This window comes from Nerophis lumbriciformis, linkage group LG29 (assembly GCF_033978685.3).
Source record: "Nerophis lumbriciformis linkage group LG29, RoL_Nlum_v2.1, whole genome shotgun sequence".
Classification (NCBI taxonomy): Eukaryota; Metazoa; Chordata; class Actinopteri; order Syngnathiformes; family Syngnathidae; genus Nerophis; species Nerophis lumbriciformis.
Window position 1 is genome coordinate 3,827,442 of NC_084576.2, and position 20,059 is coordinate 3,847,500.

General features: G+C 38.7%; 1 protein-coding gene across 2 annotated transcripts in view; it reads right to left on the reverse strand.

Annotated features, from left to right (window-relative positions):
* The window catches only part of rcor1 (REST corepressor 1), a 74,049-nt gene that overhangs the window by 24,584 nt on the left and 29,406 nt on the right, over positions 1 to 20,059 (reverse strand). Inside the window, exons 3-8 of one of the 2 annotated variants that reach the window (XM_061925194.2) lie at positions 18,216 to 18,302; positions 11,054 to 11,106; positions 5,402 to 5,563; positions 5,215 to 5,333; positions 5,076 to 5,145; positions 4,950 to 5,003 (exon numbers count right to left, since the gene is read on the reverse strand). In XM_061925194.2, coding sequence (XP_061781178.1) covers positions 4,950 to 5,003; positions 5,076 to 5,145; positions 5,215 to 5,333; positions 5,402 to 5,563; positions 11,054 to 11,106; positions 18,216 to 18,302 — 545 coding nt within the window. The remainder of the gene's footprint in view (positions 1 to 4,949; positions 5,004 to 5,075; positions 5,146 to 5,214; positions 5,334 to 5,401; positions 5,564 to 11,053; positions 11,107 to 18,215; positions 18,303 to 20,059) is intronic. The other variant, XM_061925195.2, reaches the window with a different exon arrangement.

Genomic DNA, 20,059 nt, shown 5'->3' on the forward strand with positions numbered 1-20,059 from the left:
GCCGTCTACCAGCAAGTTTTAGAGCACTTCATGCTTCCTGCTGCTGACCTGCTCTATGGAGATGGAGATTTCAAGTTCCAACAGGACTTGGCGCCTGCACACAGCGCAAAATCTACCCGTGCCTGGTTTACGGACCATGGTATTTCTGTTCTAAATTGGCCCGCCAACTCCCCTGACCTTAGCCCCATAAAAAATCTGTGGGGTATTGTGAAAAGGAAGATGCAGAATGCCAGACCCAAAAACGCAGAAGAGTTGAAGGCCACTATCAGAGCAACCTGGGCTCTCATAACACCTGAGCAGTGCCAGAAACTCATCGACTCCATGCCACGCCGCATTAACGCAGTAATTGAGGCAAAAGGAGCTCCAACCAAGTATTGAGTATTGTACATGCTCATATTTTTCATTTTCATACTTTTCAGTTGGCCAACATTTCTAAAAATCCCTTTTTTGTATTAGCCTTAAGTAATATTCTAATTTTGTGACACACGGAATTTTGAATTTTCATTTGTTGCCACTTCAAATCATCAAAATTAAATGAAATAAACATTTGAATGCATCAGTCTGTGTGCAATGAATAAATATAATGTACAAGTTACACCTTTTGAATGCAATTACTGAAATAAATCAAGTTTTTCAAAATATTCTAATTTACTGGCTTTTACCTGTATTTGTTTTTCTGAAAAATCCCACTTAATATACTTTGGGTAACAGTCAATATTTTTTTTATTTTTTTTTTTAGGGGGGTAACAATCAATATTTATTTATTAGATTAAGTTTTTTTCTTATATAATAAAAGTGAGCTTTTGTCAAACCAAATATTATATTTTTTCCATATACAACAACCTATCTGGACTCGATAAGAGAATCGATAAGGAATCGGTTCGATAAGAGGATTTGATAATAGGCTCGAACTCGATAATTTCTTATCAAACATCATCCCTAGTAGTCATTCACCTGCCTCACAGTCATTCACCTAGTCATGTAGTCATTCACCTAGTCATGTAGTCATTCACCTAACTTGCCTAATGTAATCATTCACCTAATCATGTAGTCGTTCACCTGCCTCATGTAGTCATTCACCTCATCATGTAGTCATTCACCTGCCTCATGTAGTCATTCACTTACCGTATTTTCCGCACTATAAGGCGCACCTAAAAAACACAAATTTTCTCAAAAGCTGACAGTGCGCCTTATAACCCGGTGCGCTTTATATATGGATTAATATTACGATTCATTTTCATAAAGTTTCGATCTCGCAACTACGGTAAACAGCCGCCATCTTTTTTCCCGGTAGAACAGGAAGCGCTTCTTCTTCTACGCAAGCAACCGCCAAGGTAAGCACCCGCCCCCATAGAACAGGAAGCGCTTCTTCTTCTACTGTAAGCAACCACCCGCCCGCGTAGAAGAAGAAGAAGCGCGCGGATATCACGTTTCATTTCCTTTGTGTGTTTACATCTGTAAAGACCAGACCACAAAATGGCTCCTACTAAGCGACACGCGTATAACGCAGAATTTAAACTTAAGGCAATAAGTCATGCCGAAGAACACGGAAATAGAGCAGCAGCAAGAGTATATAACATAAATGAATCAATGGTGCGTAGGTGGAGGAAGCAAGAAGATGACCTGCGCCAGGTAAAGAAGACAAAACAGAGTTTCCGAGGGAACAAAGCAAGATGGCTACTGTTGGAGGACAAACTCGAACAGTGGGTTGTTGAGCAGAGAGCAGCAAGCAGAAGTGTCAGCACCATCACTATTCCAATGAAGGCAACAGCGCTAGCAAGGGAACGTCATGGGAGGAATCTTTGAAGACCCGCGATGAGTGTGTGCATCTGGGTTCCTCTCGGATCGCCAACTCCCCCGAACTGGAGCCGCCAGATAACTTCAGAAAGTGAGCGTTATGTTTATTTTGTGTGTTGTGACATTAACGTTCGAGCAACATTATGTTGCTATTGCTCTGCACTATTTTGAATTTTACTATGTTTGTGATTGCACATTTGCGTACATTTTGGGACAGAGTTGTTAGAACGCTGGTTTTTAATATATTATTAAAGTTTGACTGACCTATCTGACTGTTTTTTTGACATTCCTTTAGCGCAGTTAGATGCGGCTTACAACACGGGGCGGCTTATAGGTGGACAAAGTTTTGAAATATGCCGTTCATTGAAGGCGCGGCTTTTAACCCAGGGCGCCTTATGGTGCGGAAAATACGGTAATCATGTACCGTATTTTCCGCACTATAAGGCGCACCTAAAAACCACAAATTTTCTCAAAAGCTGACAGTGCGCCTTATAACCCGGTGCGCTTTATATATGGATAAATATTAAGATTCATTTTCATAAAGTTTAGGTCTCGCAACTACGGTAAACAGCCGCCATCTTTTTTCCCCGTAGAAGAAGCGCGCGGTGCATGCTGGGATATGTGACGTTTCATTTCCATTTGTGTGTTTATGTAAAGACCCCAAAATGGCTCCTATTAAGTGTGTTGTCTGTCTAATTATAAATAATGCAGACGAGGCGTGTTAACTGAGTTCTCAACGTTTACTCACAGCGTGCTCATAACCACATTCTAACTGCCAGCATACAACAACGCTTCTCAGGGCTACCGCGCATGCTCGTAACTATCGTTGCATGCTGGGTAGTGTAGTTGTTATATTTGCTAGCTCATAACAGCACATTGAGAGACACGCTTACGCGCTTAATTCAATACTCGCCGTCATTCCGGGTGGATTGACAAAAGACCTCCAGCCGCTAGATATTGGTGTCAACAGGGCATTCGAAGCTAGACTGCTAACTGCGTGGGAACAATGGATGACAGAAGGCGAACACACCTTCACTAAGACGAGGAGGCAGCGCCAGACGACGCCAACATCTGCCAGTGGATCGTAAATTTGCCCAACTTTTCACTTCGGACACCGAAGACGAAGGATTTACGAATGAAGAATAACTTCAGAAAGTGAGCGCTATGTTTATTTTGTGTGTTGTGACATTAACGTTCGAGCAACATTATGTTGCTATTGCTCTGCACTATTTTGAATTTTACTATGTTTGTGATTGCACATTTGCGTACATTTTGGGAGTGAACAGAGTTGTTAGAACGCTGGTTTTTAATATATTATTAAAGTTTGACTGACCTATCTGACTGTTTTTTTGACATTCCCTTTAGCGCAGCGTAGGCGCGGCTTATAGTCCGGGGCGGCTTATTGGTGGACAAAGTTATGAAATATGCCATTCATTGAAGGTGCGGCTAATAATCCGGTGCGCCTTATAGTGCGGAAAATACGGTAGTCATTCACCTGCCTCATGTAGTCATTCACTTAATCATAATCACTTAATAAACCTTGCTCATGTAGTCATTCACCTAATCATGTAGTCATTCACCTAATCATGTAGTTATTAATCTAACCTGCTCCGTAATGCAATATGAGAGTGTGCATCATCATGATTCAACATGAGTGTGTGCATTATTGAGCTGCAATATCAGAGTTTGCATTAACATATTGCCACATGGAGGGTGTGCATCATCGTGCTGCAACATGAGGGCGTGCATTAATTCAGATGATGTCAGAAAAGAAAAAGTGCTGAGTACCGTATTTTCCGCACTATAAGGCGCACCTAAAAACTACAAATTTTCTCAAAAGCTGACAGTGCGCCTTATAACCCGGTGCGCTTTATTACGATTCATTTTCATAAAGTTTCGATCTCGCAACTTCGGTAAACAGCCGCCATCTTTTTTCCCGGTAGAACAGGAAGCGCTTCTTCTTCTACGCAAGCAACCGCCAAGGTAAGCACCCGCCCCCATAGAACAGGAAGCGCTTCTTCTTCTACTGTAAGCTACCACCCGCCCCCGGAAGAAGAAGAAAAAACGCGCGGATATCACCGTACGTTTCATTTCCTGTTTACATCTGTAAAGACCACAAAATGGCTCCTACTAAGCGACAAGGATCCGGTTCATAAAAAGACGCAATCTCTCCATCCGCACACGGATTACTACCGTATTTCACAGCAACTGATATTCCTGTGAACCGCACTGTGGAACGGGAGCACGTACGGTGAATATTCGCACCACAGGGAATGAGAAGTCATCCTTCACTGTGGTTCTAGCTTGCCATGCTAACTTCCACCCATGGTGATATTCAAAAGGAAGACCTTGCCAAAAGAGACCTTTCCAGCCGGCGTCATCATAAAAGCTAACTCGAAGGGATGGATGGATGAAGAAAAGATGAGCGAGTGGTTAAGGGAAGTTTACGCGAAGAGGCCGGGTGGCTTTTTTCACACAGCTCCGAAGGCGAACACACCTTCACTAAGACGGGCAGACAGCGCCGGACGACATACGCCAACATTTGCCAGTGGATCGTAAATGCCTGGGCAGATATTTCGGTCACAACTGTGGTCCGAGCTTTCCGGAAGGCAGGATTCACAGAACTACTGGACAACAACAGCGACACTGACTCCGATGACTTCGACGAGACGGAACCGGCCATTTTGGATCCCACGCTTGCGCAACTTTTCAATTCGGACACCGAAGACGAAGAATTCGAAGGATTTACGAATGAAGAATAACTTCAGAAAGTGAGCGCTATGTTTATTTTGTGTGTTGTGACATTAACGTTCGAGCAACATTATGTTGCTATTGCTCTACACCATTTTGAATTTTACTATGTTTGTGATTGCACATTTGCGTACATTTTGGGACAGAGTTGTTAGAACGCTGGTTTTCAATATATTATTAAAGTTTGACTGAACTATCTGACTGTTTTTTTGACATTCCCTTTAGCGCAGCGTAGGCACGGCTTATAATCCGGGGCGGCTTATTGGTGGACAAAGTTATGAAATATGTAATTCATTGAAGGTGCGGCTAATAATCCGGTGCGCCTTATAGTGCGGAAAATACTGTAACAATATTTGAGAAAAACACAACTTTGGAGTAAAATTGCAGGTGTAGGTTCTTACTTTGAGTCCAGCAGCAGTTTTCACCTCTGACTTGTCACAGGTCCCAGAAGTCAACTAAATGGAGGAAGAAAAAGTATTCATGTATTTGGTAGTCGTACACCGTGTAGTACTCGGAAAAGAGTTGACCTCCTTGGGGGCGTCTTTGATGTGAGTGGACTCCAAATCACTGGCAGCGTTTCCACGACTCTCGTCATCACTAAAACACACACACCCTGAGACCATGTGGGCAGGACCACAGCTGTGTGTGTGTGTGTTTGTGACTCACCTGTCGTCTTTGTCCCGCTTGACTCTGCGGTGGTGTCGGTCCATCACACTGGTCCTGGTGCGGCTCTTCTTCCACGAGTAGTAGAAGCGCACCAGGCTGGCCATGGACTTGTCAGGGAGCTGGAGGAGCAAACAGAAAGTGGACTTGTCACATGACCACATGCTGACACCTGCCATCTGACATCTACCATCTGCTGGATGCGGCGGAAGCTCTTCCCGTGGAAGCTGAAGGCCTGCTCGAACAGAACCCGGTCCTCCACGCTCCACTCGTCAGGGAAGGGGGTGAAGTTCGGAAGGTCGGCCAAGGACTTCTCCACGTTGTGCTGGTGCCAAAACAACATGCCCAGGGCCTGGAAGAATCATGTAGTCATTCACCTGACTGATGTAGTAATTAACTTAATCATGTAGTCATTCACCTGACTCATGTAGTCATTCACCTGACTGATTTAGTAATTCACTTAATCATGTAGTCATTCACCTAATCATGTAGTCATTCACTTAACTCATGTAGTCATTCACTTAACTCATGTAGTCATTCACCTAATAACGTAGCCATTCGCCTGACTCATGTAGCCATTCACCTAATCATGTAGTCATTCACTTAACTCATGTAGTCTTTCACCTGACTGATGTAGTAATTAACTTAATCATGTGGTCATTCACCTGACTCATGTAGTCATTCACCTGACTGATTTAGTAATTCACTTAATCATGTAGTCATTCACCTAATCATGTGGTCATTCACCTAATCATGTAGTCATTCACTTAACTCATGTAGTCATTCACCTAACTCATGTAGTCATTCACCTAATAATGTAGCCATTCGCCTGACTCATGTAGCCATTCACCTAATCATGTAGTCATTCACTTAACTCATGTAGTCTTTCACCTGCCTCATGTAGTCTTTCACCTAATTATGTAGTCATTCACCTGCCTCATGTAGTCATTCACCCGACTCATGAGTCATTCACTTAACCATGGAGTGATTCACCTGACTCATGTAGTCATTCACCTAACCTGCCTCATGTAGTCATTCACCTAACCATGTAATCATTCACCTAGTCATATAGTCATTCACCTAATCATGTAATCATTCACCTAGTCATATAGTCATTCACCTAACTTGCCTCATGTAGTCATTCACCTCATCATGTAGTCATTCACCTGCCTCATGTAGTCATTCACTTAAACATGTAGTCATTCACCTGCTTCATGTAGTCATTCACCTAATCATGTAGTCATTCACCCAATCATAATGTCAGTCACCTGACTCATGTAGTCATTCACCTGCCTCATGTCGTCATCCACCTAATCATGTAGTCATTAATCTAACCTGCATCATGTAGTCATTCACCTGCCTCAGATAGTCCTTCACCTAACTTGCCTCAAGTAGTCATTCACCTAAACTGCCTCAGGTAGTCATTCACCTAACCTGCCTCATGTTGTCATTCACCAAACATGCCTCATGTAGTCATTCACCAAACATGCCTCATGTAGTCATTCACCTAACCTGCCTCATGTAGTCATACACGTGACCTGCCTCATGTAGTCATTCACCAAACATGCCTCATGTAGTCATTCACCTAACCTGCCTCATGTAGTCATTCACCTAACCTGCCTCATGTAGTCATTCACCTAACCTGCCTCATGTAGTCATACACGTGACCTGCCTCATGTAGTCATTCACCTAACCTGCCTCATGTAGTCGTTCACCTAACCTAACCATGTAGTCATTCACCTAATCATGTAGTCATACACCTAATCATGTAGTCATTCACCAAACCATGGAGTAATTTACCTGATTCATGTAGTCATTCACCTAATCATGTAGTCTTTCACCTAACCTGCATCATGTTGTCATCCACCTGATCAGGTAGTCATTCACATGCCTCAGATAGTCATTCACCTAACTTGCCTCATGAATGACTACATGCCTCATGTAGTCATTCACCCAACCTGCCTCATGTAGTCATTCACCCAACCTGCCTCATGTAGTCATTCACCTAACATGCCTCATGTAGACATTAACCTAACATGCCTCATGTAGTCATTCACCTAACATGCCTCATGTAGTCATTCACCTAACATGCCTCATGTAGTCAATCACCTAACATGCCTCATGTAGACATTCACCTAACATGCCTCATGTAGTCATTCACCTAACATGCCTCATGTAGACATTCACCTAACATGCCTCATGTAGTCATTCACCTAACCTGCCTCATGTAGTCAATCACCTAACATGCCTCATGTAGTCAATCACCTAACATGCCTCATGTAGACATTCACCTAACATGCCTCATGTAGTCATTCACCTAACATGCCTCATGTAGACATTCACCTAACATGCCTCATGTAGTCATTCACCTAACATGCCTCATGTAGACATTCACCTAACATGCCTCATGTAGTCATTCACCTAACCTGCCTCATGTAGTCAATCACCTAACATGCCTCATGTAGTCATTCACCTAACATGCCTCATGTAGACATTCACCTAACATGCCTCATGTAGTCAATCACCTAACATGCCTCATGTAGTCAATCACCTAACCTGCCTCATGTAGTCAATCACCTAACATGCCTCATGTAGTCAATCACTTAACATGCCTCATGTAGTCATTCACCTAACCTGCCTCATGTAGTCATTCACCTAACCTGCCTCATGTAGTCATACACGTGACCTGCCTCATGTAGTCATTCACCTAACCTGCCTCATGTAGTCGTTCACCTAACCTAACCATGTAGTCATTCACCTAACCATGTAGCAATTTACCTAACCATGTAGTCATTCACCTAATCATGTAGTCATACACCTAATCATGTAGTCATTCACCAAACCATGGAGTAATTTACCTGATTCATGTAGTCATTCACCTAATCATGTAGTCTTTCACCTAACCTGCATCATGTTGTCATCCACCTAATCAGGTAGTCATTCACATGCCTCAGATAGTCATTCACCTGCCTCAGATAGTCATTCACCTAACTTGCCTCATGAATGACTACATGCCTCATGTAGTCATTCACCCAACCTGCCTCATGTAGTCATTCACCTAACATGCCTCATGTAGTCATTCACCCAACATGCCTCATGTAGTCATTCACCTAACATGCCTCATGTAGTCATTCACCTAACATGCCTCATGTAGACATTCACCTAACCTGCCTCATGTAGTCATTCACCTAACCTGCCTCATGTAGTCATTCACCTAACCTGCCTCATGTAGTCATACACGTGACCTGCCTCATGTAGTCATTCACCTAACCTGCCTCATGTAGTCGTTCACCTAACCTAACCATGTAGTCATTCACCTAACCATGTAGCAATTTACCTAACCATGTAATCATTCACCTAGTCATATAGTCATTCACCTAATCATGTAATCATTCACCTAGTCGTATAGTCATTCACCTAACTTGCCTCATGTAGTCATTCACCTGCCTCATGTAGTCATTCACTTAAACATGTAGTCATTCACCTGCTTCATGTAGTCATTCACCTAATCATGTAGTCATTCACCTAATCATAATGTCAGTCACCTGACTCATGTAGTCATTCACCTGCCTCATGTCGTCATTCACCTAATCATGTCGTCATTCACTTCACCTGCATCATGTTGTCATCCACCTAATCATGTAGTCATTAATCTAACCTGCATCATGTAGTCATTCACCTGCCTCAGATAGTCCTTCACCTAACTTGCCTCAAGTAGTCATTCACCTAAACTGCCTCAGGTAGTCATTCACCTAACCTGCCTCATGTTGTCATTCACCAAACATGCCTCATGTAGTCATTCACCTAACCTGCCTCATGTAGTCATTCACCTAACCTGCCTCATGTAGTCATACACGTGACCTGCCTCATGTAGTCATTCACCTAACCTGCCTCATGTAGTCGTTCACCTAACCTAACCATGTAGTCATTCACCTAACCATGTAGCAATTTACCTAACCATGTAGTCATTCACCTAATCATGTAGTCATACACCTAATCATGTAGTCATTCACCAAACCATGGAGTAATTTACCTGATTCATGTAGTCATTCACCTAATCATGTAGTCTTTCACCTAACCTGCATCATGTTGTCATCCACCTAATCAGGTAGTCATTCACATGCCTCAGATAGTCATTCACCTGCCTCAGATAGTCATTCACCTAACTTGCCTCATGAATGACTACATGCCTCATGTAGTCATTCACCCAACCTGCCTCATGTAGTCATTCACCCAACCTGCCTCATGTAGTCATTCACCTAACATGCCTCATGTAGTCATTCACCCAACATGCCTCATGTAGTCATTCACCTAACATGCCTCATGTAGTCATTCACCTAACATGCCTCATGTAGTCATTCACCTAACCTGCCTCATGTAGTCATACACGTGACCTGCCTCATGTAGTCATTCACCTAACCTGCCTCATGTAGTCGTTCACCTAACCTAACCATGTAGTCATTCACCTAACCATGTAGCAATTTACCTAACCATGTAGTCATTCACCTAATCATGTAGTCATACACCTAATCATGTAGTCATTCACCAAACCATGGAGTAATTTACCTGATTCATGTAGTCATTCACCTAATCATGTAGTCTTTCACCTAACCTGCATCATGTTGTCATCCACCTAATCAGGTAGTCATTCACATGCCTCAGATAGTCATTCACCTGCCTCAGATAGTCATTCACCTAACTTGCCTCATGAATGACTACATGCCTCATGTAGTCATTCACCCAACCTGCCTCATGTAGTCATTCACCCAACCTGCCTCATGTAGTCATTCACCTAACATGCCTCATGTAGTCATTCACCTAACATGCCTCATGTAGTCATTCACCTAACATGCCTCATGTAGTCAATCACCTAACATGCCTCATGTAGTCATTCACCTAACCTGCCTCATGTAGACATTCACCTAACATGCCTCATGTAGTCAATCACCTAACATGCCTCATGTAGACATTCACCTAACATGCCTCATGTAGTCAATCACCTAACATGCCTCATGTAGTCATTCACCTAATCTGCCTCATGTAGTCATTCACCTAATCTGCCTCATGTAGTCATTCACGTAACCTGCCTCATGTGGTCTTTCACGAACCTGCCTCATGTAGTCATTCATTTAACATGCCTCATGTAGTCATTCACCTAACCTGCCTCATGTAGATATTCACGTAACCTGCCTCAAGTAGCCATTCACCTAATCTGCTTCATGTATTCATTCACCTAACCTGCCTCATGTAGTCATTCATGTAACACGCCTCATGTAGTCATTCACCTAACCTGCCTCATGTAGTCATTCACCTAATCTGCCTCATGTAGTCATTCACCTAATCTGCCTCATGTAGTCATTCACCTAACATGCCTCATGTAGTCATTCACCTAATCTGCCTCATGTAGTCATTCACCTAATCTGCCTCATGTAGTCATTCACCTAATCTGCCTCATGTAGTCTTTAACAAACCTGCCTCATGTAGTCATTCAACATGCCTCATGTAGTCATTCACGTAACCTGCCTCAAGTAGCCATTCACCTAATATGCCTCATGTAGTCATTCACCTAACCTGCCTCATGTAGATATTCACGTAACCTGCCTCAAGTAGCCATTCACCTAATATGCCTCATGTAGTCATTCACCTAACCTGCCTCATGTAGATATTCACGTAACCTGCCTCAAGTAGCCATTCACCTAATATGCCTCATGTAGTCATTCACCTAACCTGCCTCATGTAGTCATTCACCTAAGCTAGACAGTAGTGAGTAGCATAATAGTGAAGAGATTGTAGTGAGTAACATAAGAGTGAAGAGATTGTAATGAGTAACGTAGTCGTGCACCTGTTCCATGTTGTATCCGTGTTTGTCTTTAGCGATGGTGATGTACTCATCCACTGAAAGTAGCAAACAGAACTAAAATTATTCACTTTTACGTTACAATCAATACAATATGTTACATCTATACAATACGTTACAATCTATACAATATGTTACAATCTATACAAATGTCATGTTACAATCTATACAATGTAACAATATATACAATACGTTACAATCTACATAATACGTTACATTACAATCTATACAATACGTTACGCTACAATCTATACAAATGTCCCATTACAATCTATAAGAATCTATACCATATGTTACGTTAAAATCTATACCATATGTTACGTCACAATCTATACCATGTTACATCACAATCTATAGCATATGTTACGTCACAATCTATACAATATATTACGTAACAATCTATACAATATGTTACGCTACAGTCTATAAAATGCTACGTTTTAATCTATAAATGTTACAATCTATAAAATGTTACGTTACAATCTATTAAATGTTACGTTACAATCTATACAATATGTTATGTTACAATATATACAATGTTACGTTACAATCTATAAATGTTACAATCTATACAATGTTACATTACAATCTATACAATTTGTTACAATCTATAAAATATGCTACGTTACAATCTATACAATATGTTACAATCTATACAATGGGTTACGTTACAATCTATACAACATGTTACAATCCATACATGATACAATCTATACAATATGTTACAATCTATACAATGGGTTACGTTACAATCTATACATAATACAATCTATACAATATGTTAGTCTATACAATACGTTACAGTCTATACAATACGCTACAATCTATACATCGGGTTTTGTTACAATCTATACAATATGTTACAATCTATATAATATGTTATGTTACAATCTATACAATGTTAAAATCTATACAATATGGTACGTTACAATCCATACAATATGTTACAATCTATTCAATGGGTTACGTTACAATCTATACAATGTTACAATCTATACAATATGTTACAATCTACACAATATGTTACGTTACAATCTATTCAATATGATACAATCTGTACAATATGTTGCGTTAAATTCTATTCAATGTTACAATCTATACAATGTTACAATCTGTACAATATGTTGCGTTAAATTCTATTCAATATGTTACAATCTATACAATATGTTACAGTCCATACAATATATTACAATCTATACAATATGTTACAATCTATACAATGGGTAACATTACAATCTATACAATGGGTTACGTTACAATCCATACAATGGGTTATGTTACAATCTGGACAACATGTTCACTCTATACAATAGTTATGTTACAATCAATACAATATGTTACAATCTATACAACAAGTTACATTACAATATACAATATGTTACAATCTATACAGTATGTTACGTTACAATATGTTACAATCTATACAATATGTTACGTTATAATCTATACCATGTTACCTTACAATCCATAATGTTACAATCCATACTATCTTGCAATCTAAAACTGTTACGTTACAATATATACTATATGTTACATCTGTAAATGTAATGTTACAATCTATACTATGTTACATCTGTAAATGTAACGTTACAATCCATACTATGTTATATCTATAAATGTCACGTTACAATCCATACTATGTTACATCTATAAATGTTACATTACAATCTATACAAAATGTTACGCCACAATCTATACAATTTGTTACAATCTATATAAGATGTTACAATCTATACAAAATGTTACATTCTACACAAGGGGTTACATTACAATCTATACAATGGGTTACGTTACAATCAGTGTTGGGACTAACAGCTACAACAGCAACATGCTTCGACGAAGCTAGTAAAGAGAGACACAGACTCCGATGCCACTTCACCGCCACCTAAGGATTTTAACGGAGGCACTGCTAGCCAGGACAACATTGATAGAGCCATTGCAGCGTATGTGCTAGAAGACATGCAGGCTATTTCTACAGTGGAGTCACCCGCTTTCAGGCAGCTAATTAGCATGATACCGGCGTCAAACAGCAAATGGCACGGAAAGCATGTTCCAAGTACCTGGACAGTGAGGACATAAACATGGAAAGCGAGCTAAAGAAAACACTCCGAACGCTGCCTCCGCTCATCATTCAGCACTGACGGTACACACACTCTGTCAATTCTCTTATATAGTCTTTCCTTCTGGACTTCTAATGTGTTTGATTATCACATCACTCTAAATGTATAAACTATAAAGTTCACAAACATAAAGAGGAATCCTAGTGGGCCAGGCCAATCTTTCCTTATCTCTAAACTAAAACTGGGGAAATGTGTAGAGTGTTCTGGGCTTCAGTACAGTGTTGATCTCCTGAATACATGATTTTATTTCCGAATTCCTTGAGAGAGGAGAAAATGCCTGGTTAGGCTTTGTGTATGTCATGTGTGCCTTCCTTGGGTGAAGCCAGCTTTACAGCTATGTTGTTATTATGCTGTTTGTTACTTACCGTATGTATGTTATGTTGCAGCTATTTAAAATAGTTTTGTCAATTTGTTCTGGCCTGAAATAAATTGGTCCTTTAAAACATATCTTTGTCTTTGTGTGTTGTATGTAGACCACATTGCTTAGCAGAGTTCAGTGATGCAAATGCATGCCAAGTTGATCAACAGATTGTATTATTCTCCAGTGCAACAACAGTACTGAAATGAAGGCTAAAAGGGCATTATTGGGAGCTTTAAAAAAGAAGAAAAGTAGAAGTAGTAACTAAATAGTTACTTTTCACAGTAACTCATTACTTTTTGGTGTAAGTAACTGAGTTACTTTTGAAATAAAGTAACTGTAACTAGCTACTGGTTTTCAGTAACTAACCCAACACTGGTTACAATCTGTACAATATGTTACAATCTATACAATATGTTACGTTAAAAGCTATACAATACGTTAAAATCTATATAATGTTACAATCTATACAATATGTTACGTTAAAATCTATACAATACGTTAAAATCTATAGAATGTTACAATCTATACAATATATTACGTTACAATCTATACTATGTTACGTTACAATCCATACTATGTTACAATCTAAAACTGTTACATTACAATATACAGGTAAAAGCCAGTAAATTAGAATATTTTGAAAAACTTGATTTATTTCAGTAATTGCATTCAAAAGGTGTAACTTGTACATTATATTTATTCATTGCACACAGACTGATGCATTCAAATGTTTATTTCATTTAATTTTGATGATTTGAAGTGGCAACAAATGAAAATCCAAAATTCCGTGTGTCACAAAATTAGAATATTACTTAAGGCTAATACAAAAAAGGGATTTTTAGAAATGTTGGCCAACTGAAAAGTATGAAAATGAAAAATATGAGCATGTACAATACTCAATACTTGGTTGGAGCTCCTTTTGCCTCAATTACTGCGTTAATGCGGCGTGGCATGGAGTCGATGAGTTTCTGGCACTGCTCAGGTGTTATGAGAGCCCAGGTTGCTCTGATAGTGGCCTTCAACTCTTCTGCGTTTTTGGGTCCGGCATTCTGTATCTTCCTTTTCACAATACCCCACAGATTTTCTATGGGGCTAAGGTCAGGGGAGTTGGCGGGCCAATTTAGAACAGAAATACCATGGTCCGTAAACCAGGCACGGGTAGATTTTGCGCTGTGTGCAGGCGCCAAGTCCTGTTGGAACTTGAAATCTCCATCTCCATAGAGCAGGTCAGCAGCAGGAAGCATGAAGTGCTCTAAAACTTGCTGGTAGACGGCTGCGTTGACCCTGGATCTCAGGAAACAGAGTGGACCGACACCAGCTGGACTGCTGCTGAGTGGTCCAAAGTCATGTTTTCTGACGAAAGCAAATTTTGCATTTCCTTTGGAAATCGAGGTCCCAGAGTCTGGAGGAAGACAGGAGAGGCACAGGATCCACGTTGCCTGAAGTCTAGTGTAAAGTTTCCACCATCAGTGATGGTTTGGGGTGCCATGTCATCTGCTGGTGTCGGTCCACTCTGTTTCCTGAGATCCAGGGTCAACGCAGCCGTCTACCAGCAAGTTTTAGAGCACTTCATGCTTCCTGCTGCTGACCTGCTCTATGGAGATGGAGATTTCAAGTTCCAACAGGACTTGGCGCCTGCACACAGCGCAAAATCTACCCGTGCCTGGTTTACGGACCATGGTATTTCTGTTCTAAATTGGCCCGCCAACTCCCCTGACCTTAGCCCCATAGAAAATCTGTGGGGTATTGTGAAAAGGAAGATGCAGAATGCCAGACCCAAAAACGCAGAAGAGTTGAAGGCCACTATCAGAGCAACCTGGGCTCTCATAACACCTGAGCAGTGCCAGAAACTCATCGACTCCATGCCACGCCGCATTAACGCAGTAATTGAGGCAAAAGGAGCTCCAACCAAGTATTGAGTATTGTACATGCTCATATTTTTCATTTTCAGACTTTTCAGTTGGCCAACATTTCTAAAAATCCCTTTTTTGTATTAGCCTTAAGTAATATTCTAATTTTGTGACACACGGAATTTTGGATTTTCATTTGTTGCCACTTCAAATCATCAAAATTAAATGAAATAAACATTTGAATGCATCAGTCTGTGTGCAATGAATAAATATAATGTACAAGTTACACCTTTTGAATGCAATTACTGAAATAAATTAAGTTTTTCAAAATATTCTAATTTACTGGCTTTTACCTGTATACTATATGTTATATCAATAAATGTAGCGTTCCAATCTATACTATATGTTACATCCATAAATGTAACGTTACAATCCATACTATGTTACATCTATAAATATCACATTACAATCCATACTATATGTTACATCTATAAATGTTAAGTTACAATCTATACAAAATGTTACGCTACAATCTATACAATATGTTAAAATCTATACAATGTTACAATCTATACAATGGTTTACCATGAATTGATTACGTGGACCCCGACTTAAACAAGTTGAAAAACTTATTCGGGTGTTAGCATTTAGTGGTCAATTGTACGGAATATGTACTGAACTGTGCAGTCTACTAATAAAAGTTTCAATCAATCTATCAAAACGTTTCAACCTATACAATGTTACGTTACAGCCTATACAATGTGTTAAGTTACAGCCTATACAATATGTTACGTTACAATCTATACAATTTGTTACAATCTATACAATGTTACAAGCTATACAATGTTACAATCTATACAATATGTTACTAGCTATACAATATGTTACAATCTATACAAGGGGTTACATTACAATCTATACAAAATGTTACAATCTATACATTACAATCTATACAATATGTTACGTTACAACCTATACAATATGTTACATTACAACCTTCACAATATGTTGCGTTTCAATCTATACAATGTTACATTACAAATTATACATTGTTACATTACAATCTATACAATGCTATTGTATAGATTGTAGCCTCACTTTGTATACAATCTTATTGTATAGATTGTAACCTAACATTGTATACAATGTTAATGTATAGATTGTAACCTAACATTATATACAATGTTAATGTATAGATTGTAACCTAACATTATATACAATGTTATTGTATAGATAGTAACCTAGCATTGTATAAATTCTAACTTAACATTGTATGGATTGTAACCTAACATTGTATGGATTGTAACCTAACATTGTATACATTGTAACCTAACATTTAAAGTAACATTGTATATATTGTAACTTAACATTGTATAGATTGTAACTTAACATTGTATAGATTGCAACTTAACATTGTACTGATTGTAACATAACATTGTATAGATTGTAACTTAACATTGTATAGATTGCAACCTAACATTTAAAGTAGCATTGTATAGATTGTAACTTAATATTGTATAGAGTGTAACTTAACATTGTATAGATTGTAACTTAACATTGTATAGATTGTAACCTAACATTTAAAGTAACATTGTATAGACTGTAACCTGTTAGGTCACAATCTATTCAATGTTGTATAGATTGTAACCTAACAGGTTACAATCTATATATGTTACTTTAAATGTTAGGTTACAATTTATACAATGTTATGTTACAATCTATACAATGTTACGTTACAATCCATACAACGTTACAATCTATACAAGGTTATGTTACAATCTATACAAGGCTACGTTACAATCCATACAACGTTACAATCTATACAAGGTTACGCTACAATCCATACAAAGTTACGTTACAATCCATACAATGTTACGTTCCCATCTACACAATGTTACGTTCCCATCTACACAACGTTACGTTCCAATCTACACAACGTTACGTTCCAATCTACACAACATCACGTTCCAATCTATACAATGTTAGGTTACAATCTATACAATGTTAGGTTACAATCTATACAGTATTTCAAGTTATACTCTATACAATGTTAGGTTATAATCTATACAGTATTTCAGGTTACACTCAATACAATGTCAGGTTACACTCTACAATGTTAGGTTACAATCTATACAATGCTAGGTTACAATCTATACAGTATTTCAAGTTATACTCTATACAATGTTAGGTTATAATCTATACAGTATTTCAGGTTACACTCAATACAATGTCAGGTTACACTCTACAATGTTAGGTTACAATCTATACAATGCTAGGTTACAATCTATACAGTATTTCAAGTTATACTCTATACAATGTTAGGTTATAATCTATACAGTATTTCAGGTTACACTCAATACAATGTCAGGTTACACTCTACAATGTTAGGTTACAATCTATACAATGCTAGGTTACAATCTATACAGTATTTCAAGTTATACTCTATACAATGTTAGGTTATAATCTATACAGTATTTCAGGTTACACTCAAAATGTTAGGTTACACTCAATACAATGTCAGGTTACACTCTATACAATGTTAGATTACACTCTACAATGTTAGGTTACAATCTATACAATGTTAGGTTACAATCTATACAGTATTTCAAGTTACACTCTATACAATATTAGGTTACAATCTATACAGTATTTCAGGTTACACTCAATACAATGTTAGGTTACAATCTATACAATGTTAGGTTACAATCTACACAATGTTAGGTTACACTATACAATGTTAGGTTGCACTCTATACAATGTTAGGTTACACTCTATACAATGCTACGTTACAATCTATACAATATGTGTGGCCTTACATTGATTGTGGACATTACTGCTGGGCGTCCACACCAACATGTCAGACATGTCCACACTGTCTGCCTGCTGACACGTCCTCGCCACCTCTAAACACACACACACACACACACAAACACACACACACACAGAGGTTATCATTTGGAATGGGGACCAAGTTTTTGATCATCACTTGTGGGGACCACCCTTTCTACAGGTTGCGGGGGCATGAAAAAAAATGGTGTAAAATGGCCCCTGCCCAGTTAGCTCATACACATCTTTAAATCTCTGGATTGATGAAGTAATGTGCTGATCATTCTTACTGGGGACCCTGGGGAAAAAGAGTTAATATGGTTCATGGGGACCAAATTTAAATAATTTTGCATAATTCACACAAATTTGTCACAGAAAAAGTGTGAGCAGAGCAGCGAGTGCAGTACCAGCTACAGCCCGATGAGGGGGCTGCTGTGTAAATGTCTCACACTCTAACCAGTAAACATGTTTTATGGGCCAAAGCTTAAAAACCACTTAGGCATCTTCAGAATGGATCTGACTATCATTTAAAAAGGTTTCCCTTTAGGGGACCTGTTTTTTTGTCCCCATACCGTCAGAGGTCCCCTCAAGGTGACTGTGTAAACAGAGTGATGTCCCCATTAAGTAAGCATTGCCAAACACACAAACACACGTTAAATTAAATACTGCATTACTTTATTTAGTAGTATATATATTAGTAATATTTGTGAGCATATGTAATTGTTTAAGCAAAGGAAATACTATATTATACATACATACATACATACATACATACATACATATATATATATATATATATATATATATATATATATATATATTAGAGATGTCCGATAATATCGGCCGATAAATGCGTTAAAATGTAATATCCGAAATTATCGGTATCGTTTTTTTTTTTATTGGTATCGTTTTTTTTGGGTTTTTTTTATTAAATCAACATAAAAAACACAAGATACACTTACAATTACTGCACCAACCCAAAAAACCTTCCTCCCCCATTTACACTCATTTATACTCATTCACACAAAAGGGTTGTTTATTTGTTATTAATATTCTGGCTCCTACATTATATATCAATATATATCAATACAGTCTGCAAGGGATACAGTCCGTAAGCACACATGATTGTGTGTGCTGCTGGTCCACTAATAGTACTAACCTTTAACAGTTAATTTTACTCATTTTCATTCATTACTAGTTTCAATGTAACTGTTTTTATATTGTTTTACTTTCTTTTTTATTCAAGAAAATGTTTTTAATTTATTTATCTTATTTTATTTTATTAATTTTTTTTAAAAGTACCTTATCTTCACCATACCTGGTTGTCCAAATTAGGCATAATAATGTGTTAATTCCACGACTGTATATATCGGTATCGGTTGATATCAGTATCGGTAATTAAAGAGTTGGACAATATCGGAATATCGGCAAAAAGCCATTATCGGACATCCCTAATATATATATATATATATATATATATATATACCGTATTTTCCGCACTATTAGCCGCACCTAAAAACCACAAATTTACTCAAAAGCTGACAGTGCGGCTTATAACCCGGTGCGCTTTATATATGGATTAATATTAAGATTCATTTTCATAAAGTTTCGGTCTCGCAACTACGGTAAACAGCCGCCATCTATTTTCCCCGTAGAAGAGGAAGTGCTTCTTCTTCTACGCAAGCAACCGCCAAGGTAAGCACCCGCCCCCATAGAACAGGAAGCGCTTCTTCTTCTACTGTAAGCAACCACCCGCCCGCGTAGAAGAAGAAGAAGCGCGCGGATATTACGTTTCATTTCCTTTGTGTGTTTACATCTGTAAAGACCACAAAAT